The sequence below is a fragment of the Bombina bombina genome, chromosome 4 (genome assembly GCF_027579735.1).
Source record: "Bombina bombina isolate aBomBom1 chromosome 4, aBomBom1.pri, whole genome shotgun sequence".
Lineage (NCBI taxonomy): Eukaryota > Metazoa > Chordata > Amphibia > Anura > Bombinatoridae > Bombina > Bombina bombina.
Window position 1 is genome coordinate 313,177,707 of NC_069502.1, and position 25,400 is coordinate 313,203,106.

General features: G+C 38.5%; 1 protein-coding gene across 1 annotated transcript in view; it reads right to left on the bottom strand.

Annotated features, from left to right (window-relative positions):
* The window catches only part of ANKUB1 (ankyrin repeat and ubiquitin domain containing 1), a 41,609-nt gene extending 18,568 nt beyond the window's left edge, over nt 1-23,041 (bottom strand). Inside the window, exons 1-4 of the mRNA XM_053711719.1 lie at nt 22,913-23,041; nt 19,540-19,683; nt 14,756-14,972; nt 14,424-14,538 (exon numbers count right to left, since the gene is read on the bottom strand). Coding sequence (XP_053567694.1) covers nt 14,424-14,538; nt 14,756-14,972; nt 19,540-19,683; nt 22,913-23,041 — 605 coding nt within the window. The remainder of the gene's footprint in view (nt 1-14,423; nt 14,539-14,755; nt 14,973-19,539; nt 19,684-22,912) is intronic.
* Nucleotides 23,042-25,400: the final 2,359 nt, after the last annotated feature.

Consider the following 25,400-nt stretch of genomic DNA (forward strand, 5'->3'; position numbering starts at 1 on the left):
TGAACTTCAGCAGGCCAAGCCCCCAAAAGAATCTTACTTACAACATTTCCAGCACTTGAGAAGTGCCACAAATGCCTTCTGAACTGTTTGCAGCCGTCCAGCTAGCTGTTTTTTACCAATACTGCTTCAATATTATGCTGTGTAAAACAAAAAACACAAAAGTGCCACAATAGTGTGTATCAGTGTGATCACTACCAATAGCGCAAATATTGAAATGTACTCACAGGATATGGGGCACTTGAGAAGTGCCACAAAGACCTCCTGGACACTTATCAGCTGTCCAGATCACTGCGTTCACCGGTATTCCTCTGGGCTAGATTGTTCAGGTCACAATGGCTCCAAAAAAGCACCTTAGGATTTACCTTCAGCTAGGTATAAATATCAGTGCATAAATGGCCAGGAAAATTAAATGCCAAAAATGCCGTGCTACTAGTATAATAAAAAGTGTTTATTAAAAACAATGTTACACAACGCGTTTCTCGGTTACTAAGACCGCTTCCTCAGGTGTGTGACACCTGAGGAAGCGGTCTTAGTAACCGGGAAACGCGTTGTGTAACATTGTTTTTAATAAACACTTTTTATTATACTAGTAGCACGGCATTTTTGGCATTTAATAGGTAAATCCTAAGGTGCTTTTTTGGAGCCATTGTGACCTGAACAATCTAGCCCAGAGGAATACCGGTGAATGCAGTGATCTGGACAGCTGATAAGTGTCCAGGAGGTCTTTGTGGCACTTCTCAAGTGCCCCATATCCTGTGAGTACATTTCAATATTTGCGCTATTGGTAGTGATCACACTGATACACACTATTGTGGCACTTTTGTGTTTTTTGTTTTACACAGCATAATATTGAAGCAGTATTGGTAAAAAACAGCTAGCTGGACGGCTGCAAACAGTTCAGAAGGCATTTGTGGCACTTCTCAAGTGCTGGAAATTTTGTAAGTAAGATTCTTTTGGGGGCTTGGCCTGCTGAAGTTCAAACGATACACACCATTTGGCGCCTCTTCTCTTTTTCTTTTTAACAGAACCTGTGACTGCCAACATCGATCTGGAATGAGTCTGCTGCCTGGAGATTTGCGAAATATCTCTTAAAGTGTGGACTATCTTTGTTAAAACTCAATAGGAGATAGTCATATCATTGTAGTATATTATATATTTATTTTTTCTTTGTCTATCAATTTATATATATATAGGTTGTTACGGTGTGTATACACTACTTATTGCATCGATACATATCATAGTAATTAGTGATAGGATACACAGTTATCACATTGTTGCTGTGCATATCACTTCAATACTAGCAATACACTTGCAGCTAGTATTTGAGGGCGCCTCTGATTATATTTTGTATTTTATACTTGTGTAATACAATGCTTGTGCAATGCCGCCCCCTGCTCACCGGCGGCCCGATTGGATTGGATCAGGATCATTTCAATCCGCTATCTTAAAGGTGGCGAACAGTTTAAATTTACCTGTAAAATTAAATAAAATCCTAATCTTACCTTTAAAAAAAAAAAACTAACATTGCACCAAAAAAATACCATTGCAGTAAAAAAACTACCATTATAGAAAAATAAAAAAACCTACCATTACACACACACAATAAAAACCTCTACCATACTGAAAAATAAAAAAAACCTAAGATTACAAAAAATAAAAAAGTAGCATTACAGAAAATAAAAAAAGAAATTAACAAAAATAAAACATTTTAATCCGTTTGTGACAAATTAAGTCTTTCAACGTCACAATAGGGAGGGGTGTGGGCATGAAGGTGTTAATAGCAATAAACCTCTTAACTCTACAAAGGACCTTAAAGGGACACCAAATTAACCTCTAAATTCTGTCCACACTACCCCAGTTTAATACTCCACTGCTACCACCAAGATGTCTAAATAAACGGGTGTCTTGGAACACAAATAATAACTCACACAAAATTAACAATTAGGTAATGTGCTTTAAATTGGTCTCAACAGAGTGTGAATTCAGATAGTAGAGCCCTAAGACAGAATTAGATTTTCTATGTGTTTAATAACAAAAATATCAATACAGGTTACACCGTGCCAAATTATAAAAACATTCAAAATAACAAGATATACGTGCAAAGTTACAATTCTTTAAAATGAAATAGGACATAAAAATAAAACACATTATCTAAACTTATTACCAAGTTCAGGAGATATGTGGAGAACCTGCATCCATGATGTTACTCCTTCTGATCCCACATAAGTTCTAACTAAAAGGGTCTGTTACATACAATTAAAACTCAGCTGTCTTGTCAAGGCCCCCACCCTTGTTATAATTTACAACATCTACATAGCAGTCCTTAAGTCACAGTATCAAGAAGTACCATCGACACAGAGAAGGGGGGAGGAGGGGGGTCTTAAATTACAGCATTCCTGAAAACACTGATCTTACACAAAGAACAAGCAGTTCACATTAACCTTGGCAATGCTGAGACCACAATACCACCTCTGCTGTGAAGCCAATCCAGGTATCAACTACTCCACATGATTCAGTAGAAACACAATGTCCAACCAGAGCTCAAAGTCAGTATCCGTAATAAAATACTCCGGACAGATTGATAATTTATATCCCACGGAGGCCAAGAGCATAGATGGTAGCACAATGAGAAACAGCACATTCAGTGGTTCTGTACAGGTTTTCATCCTACATCTACTTCCATTTACTGGTAATCTCTGAGCGCACATCCCCACATAGCCTAAACCGGCTCTTACCTGGGATTGGATCTTGTCCCGAGCACTCCAAAGAATTAATAACGTGATAACACCCATCACCTTCCACTTCTTCGTCTCAGACATTGCTGCGTTATATCCGCTTACCCAAGCTGTCAGCACTCCTCTCCATCTGGAAACTTCCAAGGCTAATGGAAATCAGTAGCAACTTAGCTTTTCAGCCTTGCAGTCGTCCTGTGTCTTCACAGTCCAAACACCTGGGATCCAGATAACGAGCTCCCCTTAACTCTTATAAAGATATCAGGATAAACTAGAAAACGATCCCGGTGCAGATAAAAATACACACTTTATTGCATAAAAATAACTACAGTAGTGAAGAAACAAAACGGTCTTACAACGTTTCGGCTTACAATCGAGCCGTAATCATAGACCATGCTTGTAATACAACACCTGAGGCTTATGTACCTAAGATAGTAACAACACCACTCCCCCCCAAACCACTTCAACTCCAACTCTAACATGACACTTAAAGTATATGTCTAAGGCTCTCAGATATAATTTACATATCAATATAGAAAAACAAAATGTATGCAGTATATTCATATAAATCCAAAGTTTTAGGAGCCTCATGGAATATACAGAAGTATTCGAGAGCTGACTCTAAAAAGTTATGTACATAATACAAAATGATTAAGAAAATAGCTTTGAATAATAACATCATTAACACATACATTTATATCCACAACAGTTTAGCCTTTTAGTGATTAATCATAAACCTCAGTAAGGACATAAGTATTTACATATATACAAATTAGTCATTAGTCTCAGATTTAACATATTAGACGTAAAGTGAACTTATGGAATTATAACCTAGAACCAACAGTTTATTATATCATGTTCAGAATTACATCCCAGAGGTACCTGGGTTTTTAGCTTAAAAATCCTGTAGGCTTCCTGCCTTTTTAGTTGGTTAAGCATATCACCTCCTCTTTGTGGTTTTCTAATAATTTGATTGTGCTCATCAATAAAATGTTTGGCTAGACCAGAACAGGGTACATCATTTTCTATATATGTGAGATGCTCTCTAATGTGTGTCTTAACGTCACGAGTAGTCATCCCAATATATTGCTTTTTGTGCTCAGAGCATTCTATCAAGTACACCACAAAATCAGTGGTGCAGTTGATACAGCCCTTAACATCAAACTCTTCTCCAGTAGTATAAGATATGAATTTTTTAGTCACTTTAATAAAGCCACATGCTCGGCACCTCCTGTTACCGCATTTATAGGTGCCGATAGTCTGCAGCCAAGCACTACCATGTTCTGTGTATTTGTTCTTAAGCTGACTAGGGGACAAAAGATTGCTTAATGTTTTACCCCTTTTGTACACACATTTACATCCCCCTTCTATTGTTTCTTTTAAAGCTGGATCTCCATACAACATGGGTAGATATTTCTTAATGATACCACATATTGCTGTGTACTGGTTTGAATATTGGGTGATAAACAATGGCTTCTGATCACTTTGTTTAGTAATTTTCTCACCTAAGAGCTCATCCCTGTCCATTGCATCTACTTGCTTACCAATTCTATCAATCTGATTTTTAGGGTTTTCCCCTATCATCCATTCTATTAGTTAATTCATTTTTGGCTTTTATTTATCCACTGTTTTGAGAATAATTTCTTTCCGCCCTCATTAGTTGCCCTTTGATAATACCTCTTACAACATGCTGAGGATGATTGCTGGCTGCGTGCAAGAGGCCATTTCCTGCTATAAGCTTTCTATATAGGTCAGTGTTGACTATTTGTCCAGTACTGTCTCGCTTTAGCACTATATCTAGATAGTTAATTTTATCTTTATTCCACTCATGTGTAAATTTCATGCCTATTGTGTTTCTATTCAGAAATGAAACAAAAAGCTCAGACCCTTCTTTGTCTCCATCCCAGACCATAATCAGGTCGTCTATAAACCTTTTATAAAGGATTATAGAACTTCTGAATGGATTATCACTTCCTTGTACAAGCCAGCCCATGGAAAGGTTTGCATATGAGAGCTCAAACCGCGCCTCAATAGCAGTACCTTGCCTTTGTAGATAATAGTCCCCCTCAAACACAAAATAATTGTGCTCGAGGAGGAACTTAATCACATCCAACACAAACAACTTAAATTCATCGTCAAAATGTCCTTCTAATTCAAGGAAATAAGCAACAGCTCTTAAACCCCAGTCATGTGAGATAGTAGAACATAAGGAGACTACATCAACTGTTAGCCAGCTGTATGTTTCTTTCAATACAAAATCTTTAAAGCTGTTTAAGACATGTTTTGTGTCTCTTAAATGACTCTCCAGCTTAGTTAGCATCAGCGGACACAATTTCCCTTGTGGAGGACACTCCCTTGCATGATATCATACACTCCTTGCACTCACTCTCACTCGTGAAGGGTTCTAGAGCCCCCTCATGGTAACTCACTAGGGGACTAAGGGCAGTTCTTGCAAAGCTTAAGCCAGATAGTCCACTGTTCACACCAACCCCTGTATGCTCTGTAGGTGTAGCCGGTTCATTAGTCACTGCAGGGACTGAGCCCACACATTCTCTATCCAGGGCACACACAACTATGTGAGAGCTGCAGGGGGAAGTCCACAGACACATACAGGCACCCATCCTGTCTTACCCTCTGTAACCCTCATATGCAATGTTGTTTTAGAGACAGACTGACACATATCTGTCAGCTGTTCTCCTTGCCAGCTGTACAGCTGGCATCCCTCACTAAGGGTGCATTTTATCTCAGGGGAAACCAGAGAATAAGCCTCTTCTCCTGCCTTCTGCTCACACCACTCAGCTGGCACAACACACTCAGGCACCAAACATGTCACACTGGCCACTTTACCACACTCCACACATCCTACTTTCTCTTGAGGTATAGAAATCCCAGCTTCCAGTGTCCCTTCACTAACCCCTGACACTGCACATTCTATGCCTCTCTCTTTCTCTTGGGCATGCAATACTGGTTCAAGCACAGAAGGATACACACACTCAGTGTGCCCTTCTGCCCAGCCCTGCTGCCCTCTCACATTCCCACATACTACAATAAGGCATCACATTGTCACAGCTTCCAGCAATCTCTAGGGCATCATCCTCTCTCTGTTCCCCACTCTCACTCATAAGCAGGGTTAAACCCAGCTCTCTCACCAGTCCCTCTACTCTAGGACTTGTCACATGGCACACATTGTCACAATCAATGGCAGTATATCCCTTTTCACTGGCACAATACATTACAGGTGTACACACAGGCAGAGCTGCATTAAACCTCAGCCCCCCTCCCAGCAACCATGTTCAAGGGAATCATTCTCCATCCTTTGGTGGGATACCTCCAGCTAGAGATGTATCCAGCCCCAGCCTCCCCTCTGGGCCCCCCAAAGTTTCACACAGTACCTCAGTTGGTGCAGGGCCCTCTACTGACCCTTCCTGGTTGCAGGTGTTGTCTTCTGGGGTGTACTGCCAAAGTATCCGGTCCAAATCATCCCCCAGCAAAACATCAATAGTGATATTCGCAAAAATCCCGACCTCCCGCAAATCTTTTCCCACACCCCAATCAAGATACACTCGTGCCACAGGCACTGGGGGGTAAACTCCCCCAATTCCTTGAATGGACACAGTCCTTCCTGGTATAATGTTCTCAGGCTTTACCATTTCAGGATGCACCAAGGTAACCAAAGCTCCACTATCCCTGAGTCCTGTTGACACCTGGTCACCCACAGATACCCTCTGGAGGTTATCTCTCCGCTTTTGAATTGGGAAACCACCAACAAACAAAACGGATGCTGGTCCCCAGCCACATTCCCACCCTCCAGCTTCTTCTTCTCTGGGCAGGTTAAACTCAGATGCCCCATCCGGTTACAAGTAAAACACAGGCGGGTATCCCCCTGGCCTGGAGTGGCCCCTGCCCCTCTGGCTGTAGGGTGTAGATGAGATGGTCTCTCTGCTGGCTTGTTTGCTCTTTTCCACTTAGGAGACACAGCTTGTATAACTGCCTGCCTTGCTGCAGGTGCTCTGTTGGGATAATCACTGGACATATCTGCAGTCTCTGCCACTGTTTTGGGCTTTCTGTCCAGAATCCATTCACTGGCCTCAGGATTCCGTGTGTGCAGGAACTGCTCCAGGATCATCAAATCCTCAAAAGCCTCATGAGTGAGGACTTTTAGGCCCCCCCAGTCCATTGCTTAAAAGCAGACCTTAGCTGTGCAACATATTCTGTGCAGCTGTCACCTGCACTTTGGTAGAGAATTTGTTTCCTGAAGAATTGTGGAGTGAGGTTAAAACTTTTCAATAGGGGTGTTTTTATAGCCTCATAGTCCTTGTCATCCTCCACTGGCAGTGAAGTAAATACATCCAGGGCTTTACCCTTAAAACGAGGAGCCCCTCAGAAAAACATCCAAGTCACTGTCTTTTTCTAACGTTGGAAAATACTCCAGACGGGGCCTCTGATGCTGGTTCCCCGCATTCACTGGTTTGGGGAGACAGGCTGGATCTGTTCATCCGCAAAAATTCTAGGTCATATCTCTGTTGAGCATCCTTTTGCTCTCTCTCTCTCTCTGCAGCCTCTCTCTCTTTCTCTCTCTCTCTCTACAGCCTCCCTCTTTTCGTTTCTCCTTTTCTCCTCTTGATATTTGAGGATCAATTCCATTCTTAGTTTAGTTTCAGCATCCCCCAAGTACCCAAGTGCTGTTTTTAGCTCAGACTCCTTGGCACTCACAGGAGTTACAGAAGTAGGTATCATCTCCTGGGTTACAGGTTCCACAGTAACCCTTTCTGTGTCTGTTTCCTGCTCTGCTGGGATGCCATCGGCCTGCTGCAGTTCCTGGACCAAATGCTCCTTTGCTTTGCAGCTCCAGCGACTATTTAGACATTTTCCTGTATGCTTCCATAATGAGAGTAGCGACAAACAACAAGAGGAAGGGGGAAAAGAACTGTTTCTTTGCACTGTATGTCTCTGTAGTTAGGCAGTGAGTTCTGTCTTTGGGAAATTACACAAAAACGTGTTATTTCTTTTAGTACTATAGAAATAGCACTAAAAAACTCTAGATATCTCCACCGCTGCCAACCAGTTTGTGACAAATTAAGCCTTAAGTACAAAAAAAAAAAAAAAAATCACTGTGCTTAAGAGGAGATACTAGCAGATAAAACCACAGCTATTGGGAATCTCCCTAAATCCCTGTTTATAAATGTTAAAATACAAAATAAAATTAAGTGTGTGATCACACACAAAATTAAAGCTGGGGCGCTCAAAACAGAGCTAAATAAGTGCAGTATCCGGCTGTCCAATATTAAAAATAGTACATTTATTATTACAAAGTAAAAGAAATTAAATAAAAGCCTAAACACATAAGTATAAACTTATATACATAGAAATAACAGCAGGGTTATTTACATACACTTGAAACAGAATACATTTGCATATAATTAATATATGGGAGGAAAATGTATTCAGAGGAACATCAGCAGAGTCCAGATATAGTATTTCAGTAGTTAAAGGTACTGGGTAGGTGCTTTGCGCCCTCAAAGGGGTCCCATGTAAGTCCGTCGGTGTGTGTGAAAGAATTCAAGAAGGTGCGCTACAATGTAGCGAATAGGACAGCTTGTATCAATAGCAAATGCGGTATTCACTGTAGTGAAAGTAGTGGCTATGGAAGCCCAAATTAAACAAAAACAGAGCAACGCATTTCGGCAGATGTGCCTTTCTCAAGCTCTGTACTTCCCAGTCATTTGTTACACTATATAGCGGATATAATTTCCTCCCATATATTTACATATTTAATTAATATATTTTATAATTATAGAATATGTTGGCAGGTATATATATATGTTTATATAACTGCTGTTGTAAAAATCCACCATATAACTATATTGCCTGCCAACATACTCCTATAATTATAAAATATATTCATTAAATATGTAAATATATGAAAGGAAATTATATCCGAGCAGGGTATATAGCGTAACAAACTAATATATAAAAAAATCAGTGCGCCAAATACCTGTATAAAAATTGAAAAAAACATGCAGTGCATCAAAATTAAAAACCCCTATGCAAATAAATACATGAGTGACAACTGAAAAATAAAAACAGTGTGGTTAATATCCCAATCAAACCAATACTGTAAATGGTGAGAATGTTGTATTGGACAGTTCATCTAGTCCATAATCCAAATCCTGAAATCTGGAACGGATGGCAGGCTGCTTCTTCGAATTTCTTGTTGGTGTCCCAAGATGTTAAACTCTGCAGAAGTGAATGATAAAAAAAGAAGGCGCCACCATAGTGCACAATCAGATGATTATAACACGCCAATAAAACAAGTAAGACCGTACTTACAAGCTGTATGACACTTGAGAAGTGTCACAAACGCCTTCTGGACTGTTAGGAGTCGTCCTGCTAACTCACACTAGTGGGTTTCAGAATTCCTCTCGAGTGTGAGGGCGGCGATGGCAAAAAGCAAACAGCATCCAGCAACAGAAGTTTCACAGAGCCAGCTCGTCTTGTACTATCCACTGTTATTGTAAATACATTTGTGGATACAATGTAACAGATGGATCAATAAGATGAGTAAATGAATGAATAAAGGATACTTCGTGGCAAAAGTCTTGTAAAAGCAAACAGACTTTATTTGGAGTACATAAGCACAACGTTTCTCGGTCTCTCCTGACCGTTTCCTCAGGTGCAATATCTGAGGAAACGGTCAGGAGAGACCGAGAAACGTTGTGCTTATGTACTCCAAATAAAGTCTGTTTGCTTTTACAAGACTTTTGCCACGAAGTATCCTTTATTCATTCATTTACTCATCTTATTGATCCATCTGTTACATTGTATCCACAAATGTATTTACAATAACAGTGGATAGTACAAGACGAGCCGGCTCTGTGAAACTTCTGTTGCTGGATGCTGTTTGCTTTTTGCCATCGCCGCCCTCACACTCGAGAGGAATTCTGAAACCCACTAGTGTGAGTTAGCTGGACGACTCCTAACAGTCCAGAAGGCGTTTGTGACACTTCTCAAGTGTCATACAGCTTGTAAGTACGGTCTTACTTGTTTTATTGGCGTGTTATAATCATCTGATTGTGCACTATGGTGGCGCCTTCTTTTTTTATCATTCACTTCTATAGCGTAACAAACGACTGGGAAGTACAGAGCTTGAGAAAGGCACGTCTTCTGAAACGCGCTGCTCTATTTTTGTTCAATTTGGGCTTCCGTAGCCACTACTTTCACTACAGTGAATACCGCATTTGTTATTGATACAAGCGGTCTGATTCGCTACATTGTGGCGCACCTTCTTGAATTGTTTCACACACGCAGACGGACTTATGGCTCTGAAACCGCATATGATTCACCAGTAGTAAGCAAATAATACATAGGACCCTTTTGAGGACGCAAAGCACCTACTCGGTGTAAGTACTTAATAGCACCTTAATCTTGTGTTCTTTTATACTTTGTGACAAGGATCCCCCTGTCTCACTACAGGATTTCAGGATCAAGCTTCTTCCTTGTGGTCATTTTTGAATCTACCCTATCCTATATCTGGACTCTGCTAATGTTCCTCTTTATACATTTTCCTCCCATATATTAATTATATGGAAATTTATTTTGTTTCAAGTGTACATAAATAACCTTGCCGTGTTTTTTTTTCTATGTATATAGGTTTATACTTAGGTGTATATGCTTTTTTAATTATTATTATTTTTTAATTTCTTTTACTTGCAATAATAAATGCACTATTTTTAATATTAGACAGACGGACACTGCACTTATTTAGCTCTGTTTTGAGCGCCCCAGCTTTTTTGTGTGTGATCAGACAAATTAAGCCTTTCAATGTCACAATAGGGAGGGGTGTGGGCATGAAGAGGTTAATAGCAATAAGCCACTGGTTCCCTAAAACCTCTTAACTCTACAAAGGACCTTAAAGGGACACCAAATTAACCCCCAAATCAGTGTTCCCTATAAGGCCACTTTTTGAGCAACCCAGCAGTAAAACAGTTAATAAAGGAACCACACCTTGCAGTCTGTATTGTCTAGTGTTTGCTAATTGCTCTAAATAACTGTTTCACTGCTGTGCCGCTCACAAAACTGGGCTTAGAGGGAACAATGCCCTAAATCCTGTCCACATCCCCCCAGTTTAATACTCCACTGCCACCACCAAGACCTCTAAATAAAGGAGTGTCCTGGAACTCCAATAATAACTCACACAAAATTAACCATTTTTAAACTATTCTAAAAATAAATTACCAATCGTCCTTAAAAGGGACTTTTGTAGGGAATTGCCATAAAGTGATCAGCTCTTTTTGTAAAAAAAAAAATAACCCCTCTAACATGCGATTTACTTGTAATACCAGCACCCATTATCTTGCGCTGGTATTACAAAGTGGAACGCTAATATCGCATGCATGCAAGCGATAATTTAGCTCTCCACTTGTAATCTAGCACATAGTGTAACAAATAGTACACTATTTTCCTGGCATCAGGTGGAATACTGTTGTCCCAAAATATAACAAGTTGGAATCAATTGCTGAGAGGCCCAACTCACTATAAACCTTGGGACACTGCAAATTTAACACAGTAACCAAGCAGGAGCTAGGGGTTAGAGAAAAATTGACGTCATCCAAGATGGCGTCCCTTCAATTCCGATTGGCTGATAGAATTCTATTAGCCAATCGGAATTAAGGTAGGAAAAATCCTATTGGCTGATGCAATCAGCCAATAGGATTGAAGTTCAATTCTATTGGCTGATCCAATCAGCCAATAGGATTGAGCTCGCATTCTATTGGCTGTTCCAATCAGCCAATAGAATGCCAGCTCAATCCTATTTTTTCTGATTGGATCAGCCAATAGGATTGAACTTCAATCCTATTTCATCAGCCAATAGGATTTTTCCTACCTTAATTCCGATTGGCTGATTCCATCAGCCAATCGGAATTGAAGGGACACCATCTTGGATGACGTCACTTAAAGGAACCGCCATTGTTGAAGAAGACTCCGGATGAAGAGGATGCTCCGCGTCGGATGTGTTGAAGATGGAGTCGCTCCGCGCCGGATGGATGAAGATAGAAGATGCCGTCTGGATGAAGACTTCTGCCCATCTTGAGGACCACTTCTGCCGTCTGGAGGATCACTTCTGCCGGCTTCGTTGAGGACTTCGGCCCGGTTGGGTGAAGACTTCTCACAGTAGGGTGATCTTCAAGGGGTTAGTGTTAGGTTTTTTTAAGGGGGTATTGGGTGGGTTTTAGAGAAGGGTTGGTTGTGTGGGTGGTGGGTTTTAATGTTGGGGGGGATTGTAATTTTTTTTTACAGGTAAAAGAGCTGTTTACTTTGGGGCAATGCCCCTTTTAAGGGCTATTTGTAATTTAGTGTAGGGTAGGGCTTTTTTGATTTTGGGGGGCTTTTTTATTTTGTTAGGGGGATTAGATTAGGTGTAATTAGTTTAAAAATCTTGTACTTTGTTTATTATTTTCTGTAATTTAGTGTTTGTTTTTTTTGTACTTGATAATTTTATTTAATTTTATTTAATTGTATTTAGTTTAGGGAATTTATTTAATTGTAGTGTAGTGTTAGGTGTAATTGTAACGTAGGTTAGGTTTTATTTTACAGGTATATTTGTATTTATTTTAACTAGGAAGTTATTAAATAGTTAATAACTATTTAATAACTATTCTACCTAGTTAAAATAAATACAAAGTTGCCTGTAAAATAAAAATAAACCCTAAGCTAGCTACAATGTAACTATTAGTTATATTGTAGCTAGCTTAGGGTTTATTTTATAGGTAAGTATTTAGTTTTAAATTGGAATAATTTATTTAATGCTAAGAATATTTATTTAGATTTTTTTAAATTATATTTAAATTAGGGGATGTTAGGGTTAGGGTTAGACTTAGGTTTAGGGGTTAATAAATTTAATATAGTGGCGGCGGTGTAGGGGCGGCAGATTAGGGGTTAATAAATATAATGTAGGTGGTGGCGGTGTAGGGGGGCAGATTAGGGGTTAATAAGTATAATGTAGGTGGCGGCGGTGTAGGGGACGGAAGATTAGGGGTTAATAAATATAATGTAGGTGTCGGCGGTGTAGGGGGGCATATTAGGGGTTAATAAGTATAATGTAGGTGGCGGCGGTGTAGGGGGCGGAAGATTAGGGGTTAATAAATATAATGTAGGTGGCGGTGGGCTCCGGGAGCAGCGGTATAGGGGTTAAACACTTTATTTAGTTGCGGCAGGTTAGGGGTTAATACATTTATTAGAGTTGTGGCGGGGTCCGGGAGCGGCGGTATAGGGGGTAAACAGTATAGTATAGTGTGGGTGTTTAGTGACAGGGTACCAAGAAAGCTGTAAAAAAAAAAAGAAGAGCAGCAAGATCGAAAGGGACAGTTCACCCAAAAACTTTCTCCCCTTTAAATTATTCCCAATGATCCTTTTTACCTGCTAGAGTGTATTAAATTGGTTGCAAGTAGCTCCTTTACTCATATTTCAGCATTTGAAATAGCTGATTTAGCTTGTGGTTTCCCAACCTATACTGAAAGTTTTGATACTGGCGTATATGCTATTGACAAAGCCTAAGTAAACACAGTCAGCAGAAGAGATTACACCCTCAGTGGGGGCATGATAGTTAAGTAATAAAATGATAATTTTCCATTGTTCTCTCAATGTATTGAGCTTTGGTGTTCCAGACAAATATAAGATAAGGAAGCAAGTCTGTGTACATGAAAGTGATAACATAATGAGATCTGATATTACCTGAAGCTCAACCCATTGTAATAGGCTGTGGTTTCAAAGCACAAAACCAGCTACTTCAGATACACAAATAAACCCGAAAATGCAATTTCTCAAATATTTTATACTCTGCAGTTGGTATAACAAGTCATTTAAAATACATTTATGGAAAAACAATTTTACAGTGTACTGTCCCTTTAACAACAGTCCGCTGCTCATCGCACCGTACTTGGTGCGCAGCTTTTTGACAGCTTTTTTGATAATTTTGGAGAACGTATTCAGGTCCGTGGAAGCGATGTTATGCGATCTTAGGCGAGCGTATTGGTGCCGTCGAATGCAAGTAAGTTGACGGCTTGATAAATAGATGCCATAATCTTCAACTTGTAATATGAGCAATGTTTAGCGTGGTCAGAATTTCCATTTAAAGTATAGGGTGTGCTAAAGCGATTCTGTTTCACCCTGGACTTGTAATATCAATTTGTGTGCTAATTTTATGATGATCCAGACCACACCCTGCTCTATCAATAGCACTATACTTCTAATCTTGGTCTTGCTGTGCTAAAAAAAAACAATGTAGGATTTGTGTGGGTACTTTGTCAAAAAAGGTTATGGAAATGATATATTGGTTTATATGCAATGCGTGTAAAAATGTCTAAAGATTAAAAATGGTTTTACCACACTGGTGGTAGGTAAGTAAGTAGGCAGCAGAGGGTTTTACAACTTTTACTTAACATTTCTCATGGGAAAAAAAGTATTATGGTTGCAATTCACATTTGCCTCTAATCGTGATAGCCTCTCCAGCTTTACTGAATCTAGATCATTATGTGGAAGACAGAAGCTGCATTTGATGTCATCTGTTCTCACAAACCTTATGCTTCTGTAGAGCTGAAATATTATAGGACACCAGGTTCATGGTGGTTCTGCTCTTTACAAAAGTTTCATATTTCAGTTTTTAATAAATACTGTATATTAAATAACACACACCTGAGTACTGGTTCCTCTTTTGAAAGGTAACGTTGTATGTTGTGTTTATGCCCAGTAACACAGGCACTAAGGAATTCCTTCCATCCATCCCACACATCCAACCTCAAAATTCCACCTGTAATTTGAACAAAAAATATTTCTCATTAAAATTCTAAAGAGTACAGTTTATTTTATATTCCATAGATATGACAAACAAATGGCATAGGCTTAATTTTGTGCTTTATGAGACATCATGTTCCTATAATGAAAGAGGTTTCAGATGTTAAACAATTATATACTGTATACGCTGGCACATTACAGGTCTTAATATAGAGTTATATACAGTACAGTACCTTGATCCAAGTTGTAATCACTCAAAGAGTTGCAGTTGTACATTTCCTTTCCCCACAGAGTCCTCAGACAACAAACACTTACTGGAAGCCCACATTTTAGGGACACTAAAGTTTTTAGTCTTGACACAGTTGTAGTAAGAAGAGAAATATCCCGTTTTATGGGTATTTTTTCCTTGGTTACTGCATTGAATACATAGAGCACTGGTTTTTCTTCTTCCTAAGGTTAAAATAAAAATATAGTTAGTTTATCTTGATGTAATAATTGAATGGTTGTAATGCTATATGGATACCAGACAATGTATACCATACTATATGTAACCAATGACTGCATTTTTTTCTGTACTGCTTCTTTTACATTAATAAAAAAACAAATTTACAAAATAATAATAATTTTTAAAAAAAAAAAAATATATAGAAATAGTCACTTGTTTCAGCCCAATGACTCATAGGTCTATTTAGTGAATGACAACTTTCAAGCTTACTTCTTGCCTGGAAACAGTCATCTGGCTGTTCACAGTTGGCTGCTCTAATTCGGGTTTAAAATGATAGGAAAGTCCAAATGAAACTTGAAAGAATCAGATAGAGCATGTTGTTTTAATACACTTTTGAAATCACTTCTATTTTCAAATGTACTTTGTTTTCTTGGTATCCATTGTTGAAAATTAATACACACATATACTACACTAGTGGGAGCTAGCTGGTGATTGGTGCTTGCATACATTTGCCTCTTGTAATTGGCTAAATAGATGTGTTCAGCTAGCTGCCAGTAGTGCAATAATGTTCCTTCAGCAAAGGATAAAAAGAAAATGAAGCAAATTTGATAATAAAAGTAAATTTGAAAGTTGTTAAAAATTGTATGTTCTATCTGAATTATGTAATAAAAATGTGGGGTTTCCTGTCCCTTTAAGACAACTTATTTGGAAAAAATCAACTGCTTTCAAATCTGAACGACTTTATCTGCATATTAAAACAGCCAAGCTTGACCAAGTTCCTTTTGCAGATCCCAAGCTGGAAACCACCATTGATTGGCAGGCCATACACTTGCCGGTCCTGATTGTCTAATGGTTTTCTGCTTGGGAGTTAAAATTGTTGAGGCTCCTTTCCTGGAGGTTAAACATATAGAAATTGAGCACAATCTTGAGCTGGTTTCAGCAGATAACAATTTCTGAACCTCTGCTAGTTTTTTCAATGTGTTTGTTCACAATCACAGCATTCTGCCATTAATATACCTCAGACTCAAAATTGTTACCTCCCAAAAACAAAACAAAATCCATATCTGCCTTGTTTATCTCCTGATTTAAAAAATCCAAGAAACAAAATGGCAAGATTAAAGGGACAGAAAATACCCTGAAATTTTTATATAAAATGTTTAGTTATGTGTAATGAAAAAACTTTGCAATATATTTTCATTATTTATTTTGCACCCTTTTCATGTAATTTAGCTCTGAAAATTGAGGATTTTCTAATTTTCAGAACTTGCAATGCACTGTGCTGACTTATCAAGGCTAACTCTGCTAGATATCTGTCCCTAATTGTCTTTAACTGATAACAACTGCAAAACAATGCACTTTATACTAACTTTTATGTCAATAGCTAGCCTTGTTGTCTGCAGACTAAAGCCGAGATTGGCTTCTACAAATAAGGCAAATGGTGGGGGGAGTTTGCTATTGAAAAATAACTGCAGTAAAAAGGATGTTAATTTGTTTTAAAAATGTTAAGAATTGGCTAAGATGGTATTCTATAGCAACACAACAGAAATGTCTTGTAATTACAAGGTGTTTACTGTCCATTTAAGGATACACAAAATGGCAATTTTGAAGGTTTAGAAATGACATCACAGGTTGAATGGTCTTTATGTTGATCGATCCTTTTTAATAGTGTTTAGTAATGTATGAGTGCAATTAACCTTTCACTAATTAATTTCACTAATTCTTAGGATTGTAAAAGTACGTATTATTATTTTTTAGCTTTTATTGATTTAGCAGGTAGCATTTTATCTGCTTGGTGATGTTGCTCTCAATCTAAAACTGTTTGGGGTACTCGTCTGGGGTTTAATAAGTCTCATGCCCCTTTAAGTAGCAGGCAATTGCAACACAAATTAAAATCTCCTGTCTGCTAGCTGACTTTTACAATACCCTGCATGTTAAAAGGTACATAGTATAACAAAATAAGCACTGATAAGCAACTCATTAGTCATTGCTAAAACATCAAAGGGAAACCAACTTTAAAGCACCAGTAAATACAGTAGATTTGCATAATCAGCAAATGCACAATAACAAGATAATACAATAGCACTTAATCTGAACTTCAAATGAGTAGTAGATTTTTTTCTGACAAATTTCAAAGTTTTGTCTATTTTCACTCCCACTGCATCATGTGACAGTCATCAGCCAATCACAAATGCATATACGTATATTCTGTGAATTCTTGCACATGCTCAGTAGGACTGTAAATATAAAAAGACTGTGCAAATTTTATTAATGGAAGTAAATAGGAAAGTTGTTTAAAACTGCATGCTCTACAATCATAAAAGTTTAATTTTGACTTGAATGTCCCTGTAAAGTAAACTGCCCCTTTAAATACATCTAAAAATGGCTTTAGTGTGTTTTTATATGCACAAAAGCAATTCTTTTTGTAAAAAGTCTTCAAATACTGTTAAAATAAAACTTTAGAGGTCAGCTTATGGGTATAGATTTTCCAAGTGCCGGGCGGCCACAATTCGCTGTAGCAAATCATGTCTGTCCAGCATCACTAAATGCTGACAGCATACGCTGTCTGCATTTAACATTGCACAAGCATTTCTAGTGAAATGCTTGTGCAAAGCCCCCCCCTCTGCTCACCGGCAGCCAATCGGCCGCTAGCAGGGGGGTGTCAATCATCCCTATCTGATTGGATCGGTATGATTGCAGACGGCCACCTAGTAGGTGGCAGACAAGTTAAGGAGCAGCGATCTTACGACCACTGCTTCTTGACTTATGTTTCCAGTGAGCCGGAAATTTCAGGCATAGAAAGCAGCATCCACTGCTCGTTAAAGGGGCAGTAAACCTAGAAAATAATGTTATATAATTCTGCACATAGTGCAGAATTATATAACATTATCTTAGCCAAACTTTATGCAACATAATATTGCTGGTGAAATTTTATTAAAAAAGAGGGTTTTTCAGACCGCCGCTCTTGCTCTACAGAGCGGGTCTGGTTTTCCCCCAAGCGCATCTGGGCAGCTGTCTAGTCACAGCCCGGCCAGATCTCGCCATTACACTCAATACAGCTCACTCCCGCTATCAGACAGAGCAGGAGTGAGCTGTATTGAGTGTAATGGCGCGAACAGGCCGGGCTGTAACTAGACAGCTGCCCTGATGCGCTCAGTGGGAAAACCAGACCCGCTCAGTAGAGCAAGAGCAGCGGTCTGAAAAACCCTCTTTTTTAAATCAAATTTCACCGTCAATATTATGTTGCATAAACTTTGGCTAAGATAATGTTATATAATTCTGAACTATGTGCAGAATTATATAACATTATTTTCTAGGTTCACTGCCCCTTTAAATCTACCCCGATGACTTTACCAGATCTTATCTTTTAATTTTTCCAGTGCTAATATTATTATCACTCAATTATAGGGGTTAACAAGCTTGAGTTTCCACTTTGCCCTTGTCATTGAAAGTATAGGGAGTGTTAGTTACCTCAAATTCCCACAATCATTTTTTTCACCCATGATTTGTAATATAGGTTCTAGCTGTAAGAATATCTCAGCATTGCTAAGGTGTTTGTGTTTCTCGTGGTAGCGATTGTGCTCCACTTGTAATCTAGGCCAGAATTGGTTATGTTTTGGGAGTTCAGCAAATTATGTACAAGAATCAAAATCAATTGGAAAAAATGTGGAAAAATAGAAGATATTTTGTGTAGGATGAATTTTGGTGCCACTATTTTACTTTTGATGTTTTTTAAAATATATTTTTTGGCTACATTGATTGTGTTTAGACACAAGTAGGAGCATGCATACATTGGCAATACGGAAATCTGAATTTTGTGTTATTTTAAAATGTTTATAATATTTTATAGTTATTTGTCTACTATTTTCTGCACTAATTAGAAGATGGTAAAAATGTACAAAAATAATTTTCTATTCATTGCTATTGAACAGTATTCGATTTTGCTTTGGGAAAGTGAGTTGATGCTAAATGCAAGATAATAAAATGTGTGTTTGAAATAAGTTGGACTCCCATGTTGTTATCTACCATGAATTGCATAGACAATGCTAAAAATATGTAAATTGCAAAAATTTAGCAATTTGTACGGTGCCTCTTTACAATATTACAGTATTTCTGCAAACTAAAGTTTGATCTACTGAAAAAAACAAGGTATGATTTGTGTGAGTACCTCAGCACTGAAGGGGTTATACATTTTGTGGGGAACTGAAATTTTTATTTTAATGACCCTTATGTGCCTTCCCCCTGTGTTTCCTGGATTTGCAGTCTACAGAACCTAAGATATGGGTTTGGATAAGGTGTAAAACTTAAACTCGCTCACCAGGTACTCATGTAATGTTTCATACAATATTTACTTATGTATTATTACATCTACTGTAGTGCGAGTACTTATAAGATTTAGAGGGAAATTATAATGGAAATATTGGTCATATTTGTTAAAGCCCTTGATATTAACACTTGTATCGTTTGCAAACGATAGAGTCCATTCTATCAAGTAAGAATTCTGTTGCAAAGTGAAACCATTAGAATTTATTTTTCAGTATTAATCAGCCAATAGAAATGTATTCTTCACGTTACCTTTAAAACACATTTAATTGTTGAACACACAGTGATTCCAATATCAGTGAGAACCCATTCGTCTCTCAGTACTCCACCAGCAAATATGAGCTCCAGAAACATTCTGCCTTGATTATCATCAGAAAGCTGGATGTGAAAATAATCCTGAAAAATAAAGTTAACACTTTATAAAAATACAGCGCTAGATTACGAGTTGAGCGCTAACAGTTACACACAAGCAAAAAGGGGTTTATCGCAAGTGTTTGCACGAGTTGGGTTTTTCGCTTGTATTACAGTACAAGTTGAAAGTAAACGTGATCGCTTGAGCACAATTGAAGTTAACGTGTTGGGTTAATGCGACCCCAGAGCTCTGGTTAACTGTTTTGCAAAACAAAAAGTGTCCCAAAGTATATCAAAAATGCATTGTAAAGTACAGTTACACTCATAATAACACTATCTAATAAAAAATATTCAAACAATATTGCAAAAAAGTTATAAAGTCTCAAAGATATAAGGTCTTTGACAAACAAACATTGAGATACAAACATATACATTTCTAAAGATGGATATATATGTATATATATAATTGGATGTATAGGACAGAATCTACTGATACTGTTTGACTTAAAGATTACTGTTGTAAGATGGTAAATCCATCAGCCACTGGTACCCTCACACTAAGTAGATGGGCTATATGAAGCCATATAGAGAAGCATGACTTTGACTATGGGTTGATTATTACTGATAAAAACTTTTTTATAAGACAGCCACCCCTGAATGTATATATACAGTGTTCTCCCCAGGACCTTTTTAGTGGGTGCACCACCCGGCTAATTTTACTGACAGCCAGGCTAAAATTTTAGCTAATATTAAAGGGACATTAAAGACTAAATAAATGCTAAATGGAATGATGCAGTCAAAGAAAAGATTAGTCTGAGAATAACACGTAGATGCATTTTTTAAAGTTTCATTGGTTGTTTAAATAGTGGCTTATAAAGTATTAGGGCCAGATTACGACGGGCGCACTAAGGGGTAGATTTAACAAGTAGTGGATACTGCAATCTACCCCCGAAGTTTCCAGCTCGCTGGAAACTTAAGTTAAGAAGCCTGAAATCATCCAGATCCGATGGGGATGATTGACACCCCCTGCTATTGGCCGATTGGCCGCGAATGTGCAGGCGGCGTTGCACAAGGATTTCACAAAGAAATGCTTGTGCAATGTTAAATGCTGACAGCCTGCACACGTTTTTAATGTTGCTGTAATGTTGCTACTATATATTAATGTTATTAACACGTTTAATTGAATCTAGAGTATTGTATGTTAGGTAAGTCTGAAAATGTCAGTAATAAAAATGTAACTTTTTTTAAATGCCTAACAAATGCCTAGCAAATTTCCTTTACCAGTCATATAAAGGAATAGAGGCCTATTTATCAAAGCATTAACTATGTTTCATTCGCGGGCGTCAATACGCTCTGCAAACATCTGGGCAGTGGATCTCAAAACGATCTCCATATTTTATTTTTTTTAAATTCCTTTTTATTGTTGGAGGCAAAGCAATCACAGGAAAATTGACAAGTATAAAAAACACTTAAGCATAACATACAGATCTTAAACAAAGCATTACATTGTATCTTCATGTATTATATTTTGCAATGTCAGTTAAAATATTCTGTGGAGAGATCCTAAGCAAGTCAGTCCATTTATCCATATGCGAGGAAAGTTGTCAATGCTTGGGATTCGGTCCTGTGAAATCGTTCTACCACCAAAACCTTTTAGTAATAAACTCTTTAGTAACAACAAAACTCAACATTTAGAACAATCAACTAAGAAAGAGGGGATGGGAAGGGAATGGGCAAAGGAAGAGAAAAAAAACAAAAACTTGAATAGCTAGATTAGGGGGGATGACTCTATTTTGTGGTCTGTGGGGTCATATATGTTACCGGTTGGCATAGTTTAAAATAACATTTCTTCAGGAAGGATTGCAGCAGAGTGATGGTTCTCCTTTGGTTCAATTAATGCCTGCCATTCCCCACTGAGTGTCGCTAAAAGCATAATTTCCAAATGGGCAAAGGGTTTAAGAATTTGTCTTTGCAAACCTGGATTGAGTGTAGCTATTAGAGGTTGCCATTTATTTAAAAAAGTTTGAAGCCTATGATTTGTGTCCAGTTTAAACTTGTGTTGTTCTATAAAGAGTTGTTTCATTAAGAAACGTTTAAATTGAGCCATAGTTCGGGGTTGCCTAGAGATCCATCTGTCAAGGATGCAATATCTCGCTATTAGTGTACACAATGTGAGTAGGCAATGATACTTTTTATGTGTGTCGTCCCATTGAAACAGATATATTTTACTTGTGTTCAATACAACATCTATGGTGAATGTGGATTTTATCCAGTATTGGTAGTGTCCCCAGAATCGTCGGATGATTGGGCATGAGTAGAAGTAGTGCAGAAATGATGGGGATTCGCTGTTGCATTTAATACAAAGATTAGGAGTTTGAGTGTTCCATTTTGATAATCTATATGGTGTAATATAGTCTTTGTGGAGCATTCTAATTTGCGCCTCCCTAAGAGGGATCGATAATGTTGCCTTTTTGGTATTTTCTAAACTATTTTTTACATCTTGTATGTTTACTTCTATTGAGACATCTGTGTTTAATTTCATTAGTATATTTGTTTGAATTGTATTTTCCTTCTGTTTTGTTAGCTGTGTATAGAAATTTGAAAGTGAGAAACACCCCAATTGAAACTGGGTCTGGGAGATAGCGAAAGGTGATTTATTCCAAAAATCTGGATTAGATGCTTGAAGAGTCAAGCCATTCTGAGAGCCTTTCTAAAAGGGAGTCTACTCGACTGACTATGGGACGTCCCGTAACATCACTTAAGGATTTGTGAACCTTGGGAAACATGTGGAACATGGGTATCTTGGGAGATTTAACATCCAAGTAAGCAGCTGTCTGTGTATCGATAAACCCATGTTCCAACCCGTCATCCAAGATTTGGGTAAGGGGTGTACCATAGTCAGAAGTAGAATTTTTGTCCAAAACTTGATAGTCATGTGTGTTATTTAACTGGCGCAGAGCCTCAGAGATGTAATCCGCCCTGTCCAATACCACAATACTGCCCCCCTAATCGGCAGGGCGTATGACTATTTTGTCATTTAGTTTTAACAGCCTCAGAGCCTATTTCTGTTTAACCGAGAGGTTATATGCAATAGGATCTGGAGTATCCTTAAGATTTTGTAAATCTGCCTCCACTCTGTTATAAAAAGTTTCTATAATGGGTCCCCTAGTATGTATAGGGTAAAATTGTGATTTTTCTTTTAAGACGTTCCACTATTCATCTGTCCTTGATGATTGTTTGTTTCTTGTGCTAGAAGTGCTACAACATCACAAACTTCCTGAAAGGTCTGGAAATCAGGCATATGAGTAGTGGAGCGTGTCTGGTTATCCATAATCTGCCCATTGTTAGAGGAGAAATATTTCTTAAGTGTCACATTTCTAATAAACCGGTTAATATCCAGCATAGTCTGAAAGAGATTGAAATGAGCAGTGGGAGCAAACCCCCAGACCCAATTCTAGTAATTTGATTTGATCTTGTGTTAGACTTTCAGAGGATAAAATTATGACATTGCTCACTTGTATTTGCTCTGAGTTTTGTTGCACCTCAATTGGTACCTCTCTTGTGTTCCCTGTGTACTCAGTGTGGTCCCTCCCACTCCCTGTGGATCTAGGCCCATGGGAAAAACCTGATTTAAAAGAATTTGTTGGGACGCATTAGTGTCAGGTATATGTGTGGTAACAATATTGCTAGTGAGGTTAGTAGGAACATATTTTGATCCATTACTTCCAGAGGCTAGTTTCTCTTTCGGTCTAGCCCCCAGACCATTATCTACGATAGGATTAACAGAGACTGGGGGAAGTGTTGGTACTGTTCTCAGGATGCCCTGCTGTTGATTGATATTAGAATTTATGTTAGTATTGGTCTGTACTAAAGTATCCTGATTCTCTTCAAGAACTCACTGTTTTTCATCAGATGACCAATCAGTATCACTATCTGAAAAGCTTACAGATTTGGACTGATTTTGTCTGCGTCCACGGTTGCCTCTTTTGTTTTTATTAGTATTATTGTTTTTAAATTGTGGTCAACTACGCTTGTAATTATAGCGCTGTTTTCTATTCCAAATATATATAGAATTCTTAAGATAGTCAGTTTTATCTCTAATAAACTTAACATGTTTATTTTCCATTATTTGTTGTTTACCTCTAGCTAAAGAATCCTGTAATATTTTATCAAATTTAGCAAAGTCTTGATCAAGGCTACGTGTATTCAGTTCTGACTGTAAGGCTACTCAAGTAATGTGTCTTATACAGGGCTGGATTGGGCAGCAGGGATACCGGGAAAAATCCCGGTGGGCCGCCTGCCTGCAGCTCAGCTGGGCTGCCTGGGCTCAAAGTCAGCTGTTGGCTGGCTGCTGCAGTGCTGCTGCTAATTTTTGCTTGCGTTGCGGTAATTAATAGTAGTCCCACACACACTCCAGTGACTCCAGCACTCCCTCACTGTTAGTTACACAGTCTCACTGTCTGACATCAATGCCATTTATTTTTCTGATCTTTTACATTACTTACTAGTAACTAGTTACTTAATACAAATTCAAAATACTACTGTGTACCCAACCGTTACGTTACCTAGGCTACCGCTAACTTAACTTTACCGTCCGCAACGCAAGTTCACACTCAGTCTCCAGTCTGAGAGAGTCAATTATGATTATCAGATCTCTCTGTGTCTATCATATTATTATCATTGATAATAATATAATAGACACAGAGAGATCTATCAATCATCATCTCTACTCTCTTAGTTAGTTATGTGGGGCGCAGCGGAGGGCCGGGGGTCAGGTGGGGCAGGCCGGCGGCTACGGCTTACGTGAGTCAGTGAGTGACGTCACACTGAGCGAGTAGAGAGAGATCACTGAATCTGTGTCTTCTCACAGGTGACGCGCCTGCGCGCAAGTGCGCATGCGTCAGCGAGCCAACTTGATGAGGAGAAAGGAATAAGTTGCAGGCAGGCGACAACAGGCCACGTGGTCACGTGTGGGAGCAGGGACGACGTCAACTACTAGATTGGCGGCGGCCGCGGGACAGTGCCAGACACAGTGGAGACTGAGTGTGAGTGGACTGTCTGGACTCTGGACACACAAAAAAAAACGGCGGTAAGTTGGCAACTTGGCAGTTGGCACAATTTGTCAGTGTGCAGTGAGTGAAATCTGAAGCTGGGACTTCTGGGTGCTGCGGGCTGCTTTACAATAAGGTGCCATATTGTCTAAGTTTACTTCTTTCTCAAGCTCATAACGATAACAGTTTTTCAAGCTACTGTCTGCGCAAACATAATTAAGCTCTGCTTCTGTATTCAAATCCTCTTTCAGAGTTATTTGCCAATTGCCATATTAGCATTATTCACTCATATGCTACTAGCTTGTAACTAAGTGGTACTGTTGCTCTTTACTCATGAGTTAAGGTTTGGTGAAATCACTTATACGGTTAAGCTGTATCTCATTACACTTGGCTATTAGTGTGTATACGTTTTTCCTCAACCTGAAATTAACTGTTTGTTTCCCTGGCTTATACAGAGATTTGTTAGTTCCAGAACTGTTGCCATTCCTGTTCCTCGCTCTGTATATCAGGGAACCTCTCAACCAACTCTAATTAAAAGATATAAGTTTACTTTAAATTATGTAAATATCTGCAGTTGTGATCCATAAAAAAGTTATTAAGAACCATTCTTTCCTTTTTAGGAAAATTACATTCTTGACAGTGACCCATACATGTGGCATCAAGTCGCAGTGTCAAAAGAGGTCAATGTTTTGCTTTTCTAGGCATTTTAAT